The 14,442-nt window shown below is 43.4% G+C and overlaps 1 protein-coding gene across 14 annotated transcripts in view; it reads left to right on the forward strand.

The window, feature by feature from the left end:
* nbeaa (neurobeachin a) overlaps nt 1–14,442 on the forward strand; it is an 812,689-nt gene that overhangs the window by 700,584 nt on the left and 97,663 nt on the right. For all 14 annotated transcript variants that reach the window (XM_078222243.1, XM_078222244.1, XM_078222247.1 and 11 more), the window contains one exon: nt 3,183–3,323. In XM_078222243.1, the coding sequence (XP_078078369.1) occupies nt 3,183–3,323 (141 nt within the window). The remainder of the gene's footprint in view (nt 1–3,182; nt 3,324–14,442) is intronic.

Raw genomic sequence — 14,442 nt, forward strand, 5'->3', positions numbered from 1 at the left:
CCATCATTGGTGGCTGTGCCCTCAGCCACCTTGGCCTGAAGTTCGAAATTCCTTCCCAAAGTGTATTTGCCTTAGCACCTCCCTCTCTTCTTTTATGAATCCCCCTTAAAACCCATCAGTTTGGCCAAGCTTTGTCAGCCTGCCTAAGGGTGGACATTGGATGGACATTGACTTTTCTCTAATTTGAAAGCATCATATAAGTGGACGTTTTGTTTTATTGTAATTGCTTGACCTTTGTTCATTGCCCCTCTTAATAGTCTGCCTGACATAAATAATCCATGAGAGAGGACCTGCACGCTTACCACTTCATGCCAAAATACACCCATGTCCTCAATGTAATAGAATTTAAAATAACAATTTCTTCTTTTTCACTTGTGTAAAAACATCAGCTGTTGCTCTGAGGATGAATAATCCTCTAGTAGAATGTCTCTAACCCCAGATACATATGTAACTATTCATATGTAAATGAACCCACAGTCACCTGCTCACTCAAACACACAACTTCAACTACAAGGACTCACAAGGGTATACCTCGTCAGGTTTTTGGACAAAAAAAATCCCTCCTACAAGTCCTAGAAATTAAATCTGTTGTATATATAGGACATGTTTTTGTAGACATGTAATATAGGTTGCTTCATTTAAATTTGAAGAACTATTTTTTTTTCACACTGGGCTGCTTTGGCATGCAAAGTTCTCAGCAGTACTGAGAAGTTAAAAATGTGATATAAAAGACAACTTATTAGGAAAATCTTATTAGGAACAGAACTACTGACTCATATGCGCAACCATCTCAATTTCATTATACCCTTAGCAACTGAGTTCCCTTGCAGCTTTAAATGCATACATGCTTGTATCTTCTATAAAAGATGCTTGCATTCATTCTTATATCAAATAAGGGTTTCAGACTCTTTTTTGTCCTTGCGCTTCCTTTTTTTCTGCTACATGCTTTGCACCCACTTGCAAAGAAAATGTCAATTTTTATAGTTGTAAAATTGTTCCAGTTTTTGGGCATTTCTGGGTTTAATGTCAGTACCATTGTATCAAGGACAATTGTATGATTGGTAACTGAAAAGATCCCTGAGCAATTTTCATACTTTCCTCAGACAGACCTAACTTCAAATCTGTGAAATAATTGCTGCAGTAAGTTTTAAACTGATGTGTACACTTTGGAAGTCCAATGCTGTACTATTGAAGTTACTGAGATTCAGTCATTAGAAATTGGCCTCTTACGAATTTGAAAGTGCTGGAGTTGATGTTTGTTTTTATGTATAAATACAAGTTAAGTGCTCAAGGGATTATGCTTAATGAATTGTGTGGTCTGACTACAAATACAAGGAACAGTTGGGTGAAAGTTCAAATACTTACTCAAGATTGTTACAGTATTTAGAATTCATTATAATAGTATAAATTTAATCATAAAAATAATAGGTAGGGTCATGTAATTATTCTACTGGACAAATGATCCAGAGAATATGAGTTCAAATTCCAATATGGAAGATCAAGAATGCCAATACCATACCAATAGTAATAAACTGGCCCCTAAGTTTTTCTACTTTATACTTTCATGGGATGTAGGCATTGCTGGAAGGGCCAGCATTTGTTGCCCTTCTGGAATTGCCCGCGAACTGAGTGGCTTGCGAGGCATTTTAGAGGGCAGTCAAGTGTCAAATACATTGTTGTGGGTCTGGAGTCAAGGCCAAAGACGGCAGCTTTCTTTCCCTAAAGGATGTTAGTGAACCAGATGGGTTTCTACAACAGTGGTCATTACCGAGACGAGCTTTCAAATTCCAGATTTTATTGGTGGGATTTGAACCTGTGTTCCCCAAAGCATTAGACTGGGCCTCTGGATTACTAGTCCAGTGACAATACCACGATACCACTGTCTTCCCTAAGTGTCATTCATTTATGTCCCTGCTAGACCCTGACAGCAAGATGAGAGCACCCTCACCATATGGACTGAAGTGATGCAGGGAAATTAGGGATGCGCAATGAATGTCAATCTTGCCAGCGACAACCAGATTCCAAGAACAAATACCAATAATTGTATGAGCCATTTTAAAGTGTGTGTGTCACACAATTTTAAATGCAATTGAAAGTATAACAACAGTGGCTAGAATTTCATTGGAGATAATGCAGTCCAGCATCTAGAAAGTGCTGTTAAACATTTAGGAAAGACATGCAGAATAAAGTTTCAACAATTTTGTGGAAGGATAAACGTTTTTTCTGTTAAAATTAATTTTCGTTACATGTGCATTTTAAGCATTTTTAAGATATAATTTTAACCAAATCATTCCACGCTGTTTTATGTCAGAAAACACCCTATGCATCTTTCTTTGAATATTTTTATCTTAAAATCCACAGTATGTGTTGGGTTGTTTCTGATTCATGTGACATCACTGAAAAACACAGACAAGTTTAACAATTCTGCACTGCAGGATTTAGTTGTCAAGCTCTGGACATAGTCCAGGCCTTACAGATAAAGAAAGAGTCATGCTAAATATGCCAATTAAGTGTTGTAGGGGTAATATTTCAAACATTAAATGTTTTGAAATACTACATTTTAGGACATTATCTTAGAGAAAGCTCATTACTGTGGCTGTTAACCTATCCACTCCTTTATATTTCTTTCTGCCGTGTGGTTGAAATAAGGAATTTCATGGCTCTCTGCTCTGACTTCCATATAACCGGCAAAAGAGTATGTTTATACAGCCTCCTGGAAATTAAATGACTATGAAGCAAATGCAATTCACAAAACACAAGTTAGCAGACTTGAACAATTGGACAAGGAAAACTGATTCAAATTTGAAGCACTGCTCTGTGATTTATCTGGAGAGGTTATCAGTCTGTCACCTCCAAAGCCTTTGTCAATACTGTTTTTAGCCACAACAGTAACATTTTGTCATGTAAATGTTGTAATTAATTAACTAATGTATTTAATAAGAAGGAAAAGCTATAATACAGTTCATTCAAATATCTGAAAATAATCTTTTCTTTAAACATTTTTGTGGTAATAGAGAAGTGTTATTGTCTCCCTTACAGAATGCAATGATAGAGAATTTATTACTGTAAATCTATTACTATAATTATGAGGAGCAAGCTACTTTCGAAAAGCGACATTTTATTTCTTCAGTTACTATTCAAACTAAATTAATCCCATGTCATATACATTTCTTCCCTGACAGCCTATCGGATCTTTGAACCCAAAACGTGCCGTCTTCTATGCTGAACGTTATGAAACATGGGAGGATGATCAAATTCCACCTTACCATTACAACACCCATTATTCTACAGCTACTTCCACACTATCATGGCTTGTCAGAATCGTAAGTACCTTCAGTTACATATTATTTAAGAATTACACGATCTACAGTAGAAACAGACCTTTCAGCCTAACTGGTCCAAATCAGTGTTGTTTGCTACGTTCTTGGGAAGCTTACTGTGGATTTTTTTTAAAGGTGACATTGTGAATTTTTTGAAGACATAGCAATGTCTTTAGTTATTGCGTCTTCTCCATTTTTGGTACCCTTCCCAACCAAAAGCTTGAATTATTTCAAAGTTGAGGTCAGCACAATGACCTTCTCTAAAGCTTTTGCAGTATTCTTCTGCAACTGGCATGCAAATCAGAGGCCAGTAGCTTTTGTACCCAGCAGTGCCACTCAGGAGGCAGCGGCTGCTCCCAAAAGCCAGACACCAGAGTTATAGGGTAGTGGAGAGACCCAAACCACAGGGAGTGAAATACTGTTTGGCAGGGTGGAGGTTGTGGACAGACGGGTGCAGGGTTTGACATAAACAGCAGAGGGTATCTCTCAGAGTTCCTCCATCCCCTGCCCTCTTCCTGATGTCCAGTCCCTCCATCAGGCCTGGAAGTGATAAATCGGCCACACAGTCTGACCTGCCATGCACAGCACGTGTTAACATGGCCACCAGCAGCTGGGTTAATACCAGCGGTGGTGGGATAATTGACAGCAGAATAGGAAGTTCAGCCTTCTCGCCCAGAACTTAATTCTGGCAGAAGCAGGAATGTGGCAGGGTTCCGATACACCACTATTCCACATGAGTAAATGCCCTTCCCGCATCCAAGCTCACCACCAGCCAAAAATTGTGGTCAGTGGACAAATAAAGAACAAAAGATGTACTTAAGTAGGGGTGAATGGCAAGATAGCAACCATCCATATGCAAAGTTTGGGGCCAGAATCTCCAACCTCGCCTCTGGCTGCAGTGAACGGAGATTTGTCTGAGTACCAAATTCTCCATTCTCGTTGGTAGTGGTGGTGGGGCATGAATGGCCAGAGAATTCTGGTCTAGGAGTTATGGAAGAAGCAGCAGATCAAAAAGGCGACCCTACAACGAAAGAATATAAAATGGGTATGAAGTTATGATCTAAAATTGTTGATTAGAACCTCTCCCTCCATTTTGGTTCATTATGTTACTCATAGAATCATACAGTGCAGATTTTCCCCTTGTTCCTTTCTTTGCAGTATCACCTCTGTGAACACAACCATCTGTAGAATGTTCAATGTTTGCTGTCAGTTGTATCCTATTGCAGCAGTCAGTCACTTGGTAGATAAAATACTTGTTTAAGTTTATATCAAACTTTCAAAAGAATGTAGATATATGCTACAGATGTACAACTGATTTCCATTATTTATTTCTGAGCAAATGTTACATTCTTAGCGCTGTCATAAGATCTAAATGATCAGAGGTATTACATGAAACTAGTGTAGGTCCTCAGAGTTTTCAGTCTGTAACAAATCACTGAAACATTTTTTTTTAAAGCAGGCATCAGTATTTAATACTATTAAAAAAGAAATGGGATTGGTACACGGAGTGTAACTTTATTAAAGCTTTGGACAGGCAGTCAGCCATATCTAATAAAACTGATTAGGTTGCACAGTTTGACATGAAATTACAAAATCAGATTAGGCAATGACATAACCTTTGGGTTGCTCTGCTGCATGGATTTCTGATGTTTTTACAGAATGTGTTAAGATTATCCTGCAATTTCATACTACTCTCTTCAGTGAATAACTGAAATTTGTGTGGGCAAAAGTCTCTGAGTGGGGAAAAATGTAAAACCTGTTTTCAATTCATATTTTGTTCTTCTGCAGTATTTGTTGTATGTGATGAATAGGCTTATTGATAAGAATCAGGACCAAGTTATAAGCAAAACATTGAAACATCACCAGTACTGGCATATATAAAATAGGTTCCAGTTGCATGTACACATACGCCCACTGGAATGTAGGATTTATTTATTTGTGTAGCCTTTTTTTGGCTGGCTGCATCAATACATCTTGTTGCGCTTGTGGTTTGAAATTCCAGCATTATCATACTTTTAAAAAACATTGCAACTATCTTTTAAAAAGTAACTCCTTGCAATGCTTCAGAGGCATTTTATCTCAAATACGTACAAGAAAATGTCCCATACTTAAACTGTTCAGCCAAGCTCTCATGGAATTGCTTATAGCGAGTTGGGACTTCTATAAGAGCAGAGATGTTATGCTAAGAAGACATTGAGGTGAATTTTACATCCCGCCCACCATGGGAACCTGAGCATGCTGGACCATGGAAAGGTCCGTTGACCTCGGGTGGGATTTTCTGGTTTCGGGGCCAGTGTGGCCGGAAAATCCCGCCCACTGACTTATCAACATTGAGATGCAGTCCTTGCATTTGCAAGCTTTTTAGGAATGAGGGGCAGGCTTTGACTGTACCGGGATAAAGTCTGATCTTAGCAGATTTTTAAAATTCGTTTGTGGATTGTGGCCGTCACTGGCAACACCAGGATTTATTGCCCATCCCTAATTGCCTTTGAAAAGTTGGTGGGTGAGCCAAAGCCTTGAAACTCCACAGTTCGTGTGGTTCAAGAAGGCAATTCACCACCACCTTCTCAAAATAATTCTGAAAGGCAATTTTGAAGAAGTTACTGTAGTCCGAGAACATTGCAAGTTTCAGTGTCGATTGTTTCACTTCTTTATGTTCCTATGTTAAATTATTTAAGTATAAATCTTTTGCCACTTAAAATTAAAGGATGGAAAATTGCAGGCTGTGGCTGTGCAATTTTCCAACGTGCACTTGCGGAAATACAGATGCAGAAAACTTAGCTTACAGTTAACGAGTTTGCCAATTTGTACAGTTTTTAATTCCAACTTACAATGGTGACTAGACTTCAAAAAGGCAGAACTTTGTAAGATCTGGAGAGAAAACAGATCAGTTTCTCTGGAGAGAAACATGCCGGTTTCTCGCCAGAAACAACACTCTGCCATTTTCTGGTAAGATATCACCCAACGAATCGGAGGATGTATTGTCTTTATAACAACAGTGGAATCATTGGATGTGATGCATAATATATTATCAAGGCCATTGAGTTACAGCAATTAAGTCAGTCAATCCTATTTTAATTGTTTTCCTTCTGCTTAATTTTCATGTTCCTGTACCTATGTACTCAAATTATCATTAATCGCAAGATGTGAGGAAACATGTACTATGTTTTGAGCTTGGGTCCAACTAAAGAAAACTGAGGGGTAGTGACACAAAGTATGGGAAAGTGAGGAGGCAGGAAGCTGGAGGTGAGCATGCAGTTATGTGGAGGGGACAGTAGGCAGTAACAACCTGGCCCCCTGGCACCGCCCACCGGGCATCGGTACAGTGCCAAAGGGGCGAGGCCTATTGGGGGCAGAGCCTGACCAGGCGGGGCACATTGGGTGCGATTGGTGGTGGTGGGGTGTCCTGCTGCCACTCTGCATTAGGGATCGCAGGTAGAAGGAGGGAAGGGGCTGATCGGGGCTGGGCATCAGGGTGGTGGAGGGGGCGGGACTGCCGAGGGCATGGTGTCGGGAAGATCGGGTCTGGGAGGGTGGGGACGAAATTAGGAGATGTCCAGGAGGCCAGAAATTGGGGGGGTGGGAGGGAGTTGCACGGCCAGCGATGCCGGGGTCACGGGGCTGGCCAGCAATTGGAAAGCCGGCAGTGCGGGGCTACTGCGCATGCGCCGATCTCCGCTATGACAGATCGGAGCATGCGCAGTGGCCCGCTCAGCGTTATGCTGCCGACCTCTCAAGTGGGAATATGCTCCGCCCACAGGTTTTCAGCGTGAATCTCCCTCAGGCTCTCTGCAGTGCACAGAGTGTGGGAGATTCATTTTGAAAACCCTGCGAAAAAAACCAGCGGGATTTCCTCTAGTCTTTACATGAAATTGGCACTTAGAATTTTTTTGGGAGAATCCTGACCCATATCCCTCCCACATTTGCTCTTGCTGGGATGACTTGTGAGCTAATCAGTAACAAATGTGAGAGAGAACCATTCTGTGATTGGAGCAGCAGCTTTCCTCACTCTGAGGCCTGGAGATATGGTGTGATGGCGGTGGTAAATCTGCTTGAGGGGAAGGGAGGTTTTCAGGGTGGGGTGGAAAAGTCAAAGTGACAGCTGGGCATGGGGAAGGTCGCTGCTGGATGGGGAGAGTGCTGCCCAGCCAGGGGCAAGAGGCTGCCAGGACGTGGGGCAAGTGGCTGCCGGGGCCTGGGGAAAGTGGCTGCCAGGACGTGGGGAATGTTGCTGCCAGGACGTGGGGAAAGTGGCTGCCAGGACGTAGGGAAAGTGGCTGCCAGGACGTGGGGAAAGTGGCTGCCGGGACATGGGGAAAGTGGCTGCCAGGACGTGGGGAAAGTGGCTGCTGGGACGTGGGGAAAGTGGCTGTGGAGCCAGGAGAAAAGGAGCATCTACGGAGCAGATGGAAGAAACTGACCGTTGGTGGTAGGGAATGAAATTGGGGTAAGGTGGAGATGGTGAGAAACTGGCTGCTGGTTGGGGGCAATGAAACTGGGAGCTGGTGGGGTTGGGAGAGACTGGCTGATCTGATGATTGTGAGCAGATACGAGGATGGTGCCTCCCTTCCAAGAAGGCCTAAAGATCCTGACAGTGAACCGACAGGTAACTTTCTCTTGTGGCTCAGAGGTAGACATCTGTGAGAAGGGAAAGTTTGGGAACATTCAGGGTTTCTACAAAACAATTACAATGTAATTAGTTAAAAAGCTCCAGGGCATAGTGCTGTGTGCTCTCTAACTAGAAATCTCCAGCCTCACTCTAAAGGCAATTTTATTTTTGATTCTTATAGCCTTCCATTCTTTAGCCCTCCATTAGGTTCGTTAATGTCCAAGAACAAAGAAAACAAAGAACAAAGAAAATTTGCAGCACAGGAACAGGCCCTACGGCCGTCCAAGCCTGCACCGACCATGCTGCCCAACTGAACTAAAACCTCCTACCCTTCCAGGGACCATATCCCTCTATTCCCATCCTATTCATGTATTTGTCCAGACGCCCCTTAAAACTCACTATTGTATCTGCTTCCATTACCTCCCCTGGCAGCGAGTTCCAGGCACCTACCAGTAGAAGGAAAGAAATTGGTCACCCTTACCCAGTTTGACCTCTTTGTGACTAGATCCAAAGCAATCTGGTCCACTTTTAACTGCCCTCTGAAATGACCTAGCACGCCATTGGGTTGTATTCAAGAAGGCAGCTCCCCACCACCTTCTTAAGAGCAATTAGGAATAGATAATAAATGTTAGTCTTTTCAGCAATGCCCATTTAGCATGAATGATTTTCCTCCTCCACCCAGAAGAACTCTCAAGCCACCCTATCTCTCCCCTCTTGGGTTCCTACCTTCATCACATTTGTTGCCTTGCTTTTGAATTTTGCATACTGTAACAGCATCCTTTCACCTCAAAATAGTTGCTCTTTCAATGTGCGTTGGTATTCAAAATTAGAGCAGCAGGAACAGAAGTTAGCTCTAGAGCAGTGTTGATGAGGGAGCCAACAATAGTGCTGATTCTTATCTGCAAACCTAAATGCATGATCTGTGATCTAAAATGCTGGCTATCTATGTTAAACACGGCTGGTTGTAATGTATGCCATTTTCTCCCATTTGATTCAGATCTTTCCTATCTCCTCTTCAGTTGTAAATTGTTGCTGATTTATGATTGTGAGATTTGAGCCATTAGCTACAAGAGTTATTACGTATATGCGAAAGAAACATAGGAAATATAATTTGATTGACAAAGCAGGCCCTAACAGCAGCATTATTTAATATATTCCAGCAGTAAGTTGCAGGTGTTTGAAGAACAGAGGTAGTTTTATTACAGACCACAGATAGCATGCAAGTAGTTTGCTAAGTTGTATATTTTAATAAGAAACACAAATGTTCATAAACAAAAGTACTTCTGAAAACACTCCTACGTCCTCTGTTTTGCAATTTTTTTTCCATAAATGCCCATAAGCCCCGAGCAGTAAATGATATGGAACTGAAACTACAACCATTTAACTGAGTAAAAAGAAAAATATTCTTGATGAAAATGCTATTATGGTTTTCTGGCAACAATGGATGGAATTTTCTGGTTCTTGCCAGCAGTAGGTTTTGTGGCAAAGTCAAAAATTGGATTCTCGCCAGTGGGAACTCAATTTGGATTTTTCCCCTTACCACTTCCATGGTGGGCTGATGGCATGTCGGGTTTCCTGCTTGTCCATATCGGGAACGCCGCTTATCATGCATTACTACGTCATGAATGCTCGTTAAAAACGGAACCTACTGGAGTCATGTTTCGCCCTCCTAATGATGTACCATGCCAACGGGAAATTAGACCAGTCCGCCCTCACTTCACTCATGACTTTGCGGTGAGAGCAACATTCAAATCCCTCCCTGCGTAGCACTTCTCTGGTTTCTCAGTGCGATGCCACACTGGTGGGCACGTAGGGTTGGTCTGCTGTTGGTGGGTGTCTCAGAGAGAGCAGCGCTCTTTGTGTTCTGTGGTTCTCAGGGAGAGCTGCACTCTCAAACAGAGACCAGGGGTAGGATTCTTCCAATAAAATTCTGAGTCTCGAATTCACATAAAAACTGGAGTAAATCCCACTGGTCTTTTCAGCGGGATTTTCAAAATGAATCTTCCACATTGTGTGCACTGCAGAGTGCACTGGCGTGATTCACGTGAAAAATGCTAAGAGCATAAAGCTGAGCAGGCCACTGCGCACGCGCTGATCTGTCAACGTGGAGATCAGCACATGTGCAATAGTCCTGCACTGCCAGCCTCCCGATTGCTGGCCAGCCCTGTGACCCAGCATCCCCCCACCCCTCCCAGCTCTGACACCCCCCACCCCACCCCAATGGCCAGTCCCGATCACTGGCCTCCCTCCCTCTGTCACTAATCCTTCTGCAGTATTGCAGCGCGACTCCCAACCCCTACCAGTCGCCGCCATTAGGCCCTCTCCCATTAAGCCCCACCCCTTTGACACTGCCTGATGCCTGGCGAGGCAGGCCTAGCTGCCCCCTGGTCATTGCCACTTTGCCCCTTTGGCAGTGCCTGAGAGTCCAAGCTGACACTGCCAGACTGGCAATGCACAGGGGGCACTCCCCTTACCCCTGACCCTGTGGGGGGCCTCAATGGCCCCCCTTCACTCCAGCAGGATCAGGCTGCCAGCTCCCTGCAAGCAGAGGAGCTGTTGTAAACCCCACTGGAGTGAAACACCCCTGGCAGGTTGGGAGAGGCTAATAGACCCGGAGATTTCAGTCCCAGGCCCGCTAATAGGATTCAAATAGTATTTAAATGAGAATTTGAATAATTTATACAGCTCTCCGCCGGAGATCCGGCACCTGGGGACACTTGGAGGCTGTGGTGCCCAGCCGGAAGCCCGCTAAATGGCCTCTGCTTGATTTTCCCGGCCTGTTGCGCTGCAAAAGTAGCACAGCGGGCTGGGAGAATCACCCACCCTGCATTGCAAATGGGATGGGGTCAGGAGGGTAGGAGGGCGAAGGATGACAGAGGCCATGAAAAATGGGGAATGGTGGAGTGGAAAGGGAGAGGAGGATGGCAAAGACATGAGGAATAATGGGCTATGGTAGGTTTGGGAAATGGGGGGTGGTGTAGGGGCGGGGGTGCTGCACAATGGCAGGCAGAGAGAAGACCAAGGGTGGGGAAGTTGGAGTGCAACATGGAATTCTACAATGCAAACACAGAAGTAACTGGATGGGAAAGGAGTGTATGAATGGGAGAGGATGCTTGCAGACTCCAGAATAGGAGGGGGATTTGTGTTAGTGTGGCACAAGAGGGATGGGTTTCATGGAGGGGGGTAGAAGGAAGACTGTGTTGTGACCATACATGAAGGAATGGGAGAGCTCATTGAAAGACAGTCATTGTCCCTGGTCTGGGGCCAAGAGGTTGGAGTGAGAGATTTGACATTCCACAAATATAAAATTAGCTTTTCAGGTCCACTGACTGTTTAGGAGTAATTATGAAGTTAGCACACTGACTTATTCGACAAGGTGAAACATATTCAAGTGCATGGCTAAATTAATAGCATTAAAGTGGAGGTTCTTGTAAATTCATAGTTTTCCCATTGATAGTAGCTGGGGTTCTTCAACAGCATGGTTACATAGAACATATAGAACAGTACAGCACAGTACAGGCCCTTCGGCCCTCGATGTTGTGCCGAGCTTTGTCCGAAACCAAGATCAAGCTATCCCACTCCCTATCATTCTGGTGTGCTCCATGTGCCTATCCAATAACTGCTTGAAAGTTCCTAAAGTGTCCGACTCCACTATCACAGCAGACAGTCCATTCCACATCCCAACCACTCTCTGAGTAAAGAACCCACCACAGACGTCCCTCCTATATCTCCCACCATGAACCTTATAGTTATGCCCCGAGTAACAGCTACATCCACCTGAGGAAATAGTCTCTGAACGTCCACTCTATCTATCCCCCTCATCATCTTATAAACCTCTATTAAGTCGCCTCTCATCCTCCTCCGCTCTACAGAGAAAAGCCCTAGCTCCCTCAACCTTCCCTCATAAGACCTACCCTCCAAACCAGGCAGCATCCTGGTAAATCTCCTCTGCACTCTTTCCACATCCTTCTTATAGTGAGGTGACCAGAACTGCACACAATATTCCAAATGTGGTCTCACCAAGGTCCTGTACAGTTGCAGCATAACCCCACGGCTCTTAAACTCCAACCCCCTGTTAATAAACGCTAACACACTATAGGCCTTCTTCACGGCTCTATCCACTTGAGTGGCAACCTTCAGAGATCTGTGGATATGAACCCCAAGATCTCTCTGTTCCTCCACATTCCTCAGAACCCTGCCGTTGACCCTGTAATCCACATTCAAATTTGTCCTACCAAAATGAATCACCTCGCACTTATCAGGGTTAAACTCCATCTGCCATTTTTCAGCCCAGCTCTGTATCCTATCAATGTCTCTTTGCAGCCTACATCAGCCGTCCACCTCATCCACTACTCCACCAATCTTGGTGTCATCAGCAAATTTACTGACCCACCCTTCAGCCCCCTCCTCCAAGTCATTGATAAAAATCACAAATAGCAGAGGACCCAGCACTGATCCCTGTGGTACACCACTGGTAATTGTCTCCAGTCTGAAAATTTTCCATCCACCACCACCCTCTGTCTTCTATGAGATAGCCAGCTACTTATCCAATTGGCCAAATTTCCCTCTATCCCACACCTCCTTACTTTCTTCATGAGCCGACCATGGGGAACCTTCTCAAACGCCTTACTAAAATCCATGTATACGACATCAACTGCTCTACCTTCATCTACACACTTAGTTACCTCCTCAAAGAATTCAATCAAATTTGTGAGGCAAGGCTTACCCTTCACGAATCTGTGTTGACTATCCCGGATTAAGCTGCATCTTTCCAAATGGTCATAAATCCTATCCCTCAGGACCTTTTCCATTAACTTACCGACCACCGAAGTAAGACTAATGGGCCTATAATTACCAGGGTCATTCCTATTTCCTTTCTTGAACAGAGGAACAACATTCGCCACTCTCCAGTCCTCTGGCACTATCCCCGTGGACAGTGAGGACCCAAAGATCAAAGCCAAAGGCTCTGCAATCACATCCCTTGCCTCCCAAAGAATCCTAGGATATATCCCATCTGGTCCAGGGGACTTATCGCCCCTCAGGTTTTTCAAAATTGCTAATACATCTTCCCTCAGAACATTTACCTCCTCCAGCCTACCTCCTCCAGATGGGTAGAATCATTGACATCCATTTCTTTACCCAATGTTTGCACAAGTGCAGACCTCTGAAGTTGCTGTCAGTTTCATTACCACTGGTCAATTCAGATCAAGATTTTGAAAATTGCATCTTCAATTTGGATTGGGTCACAGGATAATGGAATGCACCTTTCTACCTTAACCGAGAAAATCTACTCCAGTCCAAAGATGTGTGGGTTAGGTTGATTGGCCAGGTTAAAAATTGCCCCTGAGAGTCCTGAGATGCGTAGGTTAGAGGGATTAGTGAGTAAATATGTGGGGGTAGGGCCTGGGTGGGATTGTGGTCGGTGCAGACTCGATGGGCCGAATGGCCTCCTTCTGCACTGTAGGGTTTCTATGATTTCTATGATTCATTCATAACTCTCCTGAACTGTTCTCAGGTTAAAATATTGAGTCAAAAACATTTTGAATGTTTCACTTGGTTCACCTTCTCATTGGTTTTATTGATATGTGTTTTGTTGTCATTCAGGATTGGATGACTTATCAGTCCTTAGAGGTCTTTCTTTGGTAGTTTTCATTGGTTTAGATTTGTTCGTTCTCTATCTCTTCAGTTGTAGTTTACTGCAGTTTTGCTTTAGACAAATCAATAAAATGCAATAGTAAAAGTGTGAAGGCACAATGATCGCAAACTAAATGCACTGCAAATGCAATGCCTTTATTGTAAACCTCCCTTGGCATCACTAATGGTGAGGTAGGGAGGACATTGAATACCTCTTAATCGCCAAATGTTGCAGGGAAAAGCTTTTGGACTAATATATTGCCATATATTTTGATGTAGACAAATGTATGAAAATACTTACTAGCAGTTGCCAGCACATAAAAAAGCCATTATATCTGTGTTGGCTCTTTGCTTGGGCAATCAAAAATGAAATTCCATTGTTCTATTATTTTAAAAAAGTAAAGTTTTATTCATTAGTCACAAGTCGGCTTACATTAACACTGCAATGAAGTTACTGTGAAAATCCCCTAGTCGCCGCACTGTTTGGGTACACTGAGGGAGAATTTAGCATGACCAATTCACCTAACTAGCATGTCCTTTGGACTGTGAAAGGGAACTAGAGCACCCGGAGGAAATCCACGCAGACATGGGGAGAACGTGCAGACTCCGTATAGACTGTGACCCAACGCCCGCAATTGAACCCGGGTCCTTGGCGCTGTGAGGCAGCAGTGCTAACCACTGTTCCCCCCTTGCGTATAATTATCTGCATATAATCATGTATGCTCTTCTCTTCCAAGTATATGGAATAAGAAGCAATAAATGTTTACATTATCAGTATAAATAGAAAAGGAAAAAAGTCTGTGATTCCCAGAAAGTTTTAAGTCAATATGAAAATGTGAGGCTGTCACCAAATAAGCTAATGAAATAAGGTTCCATCTC

Source organism: Mustelus asterias, chromosome 10 (assembly GCF_964213995.1).
Source record: "Mustelus asterias chromosome 10, sMusAst1.hap1.1, whole genome shotgun sequence".
NCBI lineage: Eukaryota > Metazoa > Chordata > Chondrichthyes > Carcharhiniformes > Triakidae > Mustelus > Mustelus asterias.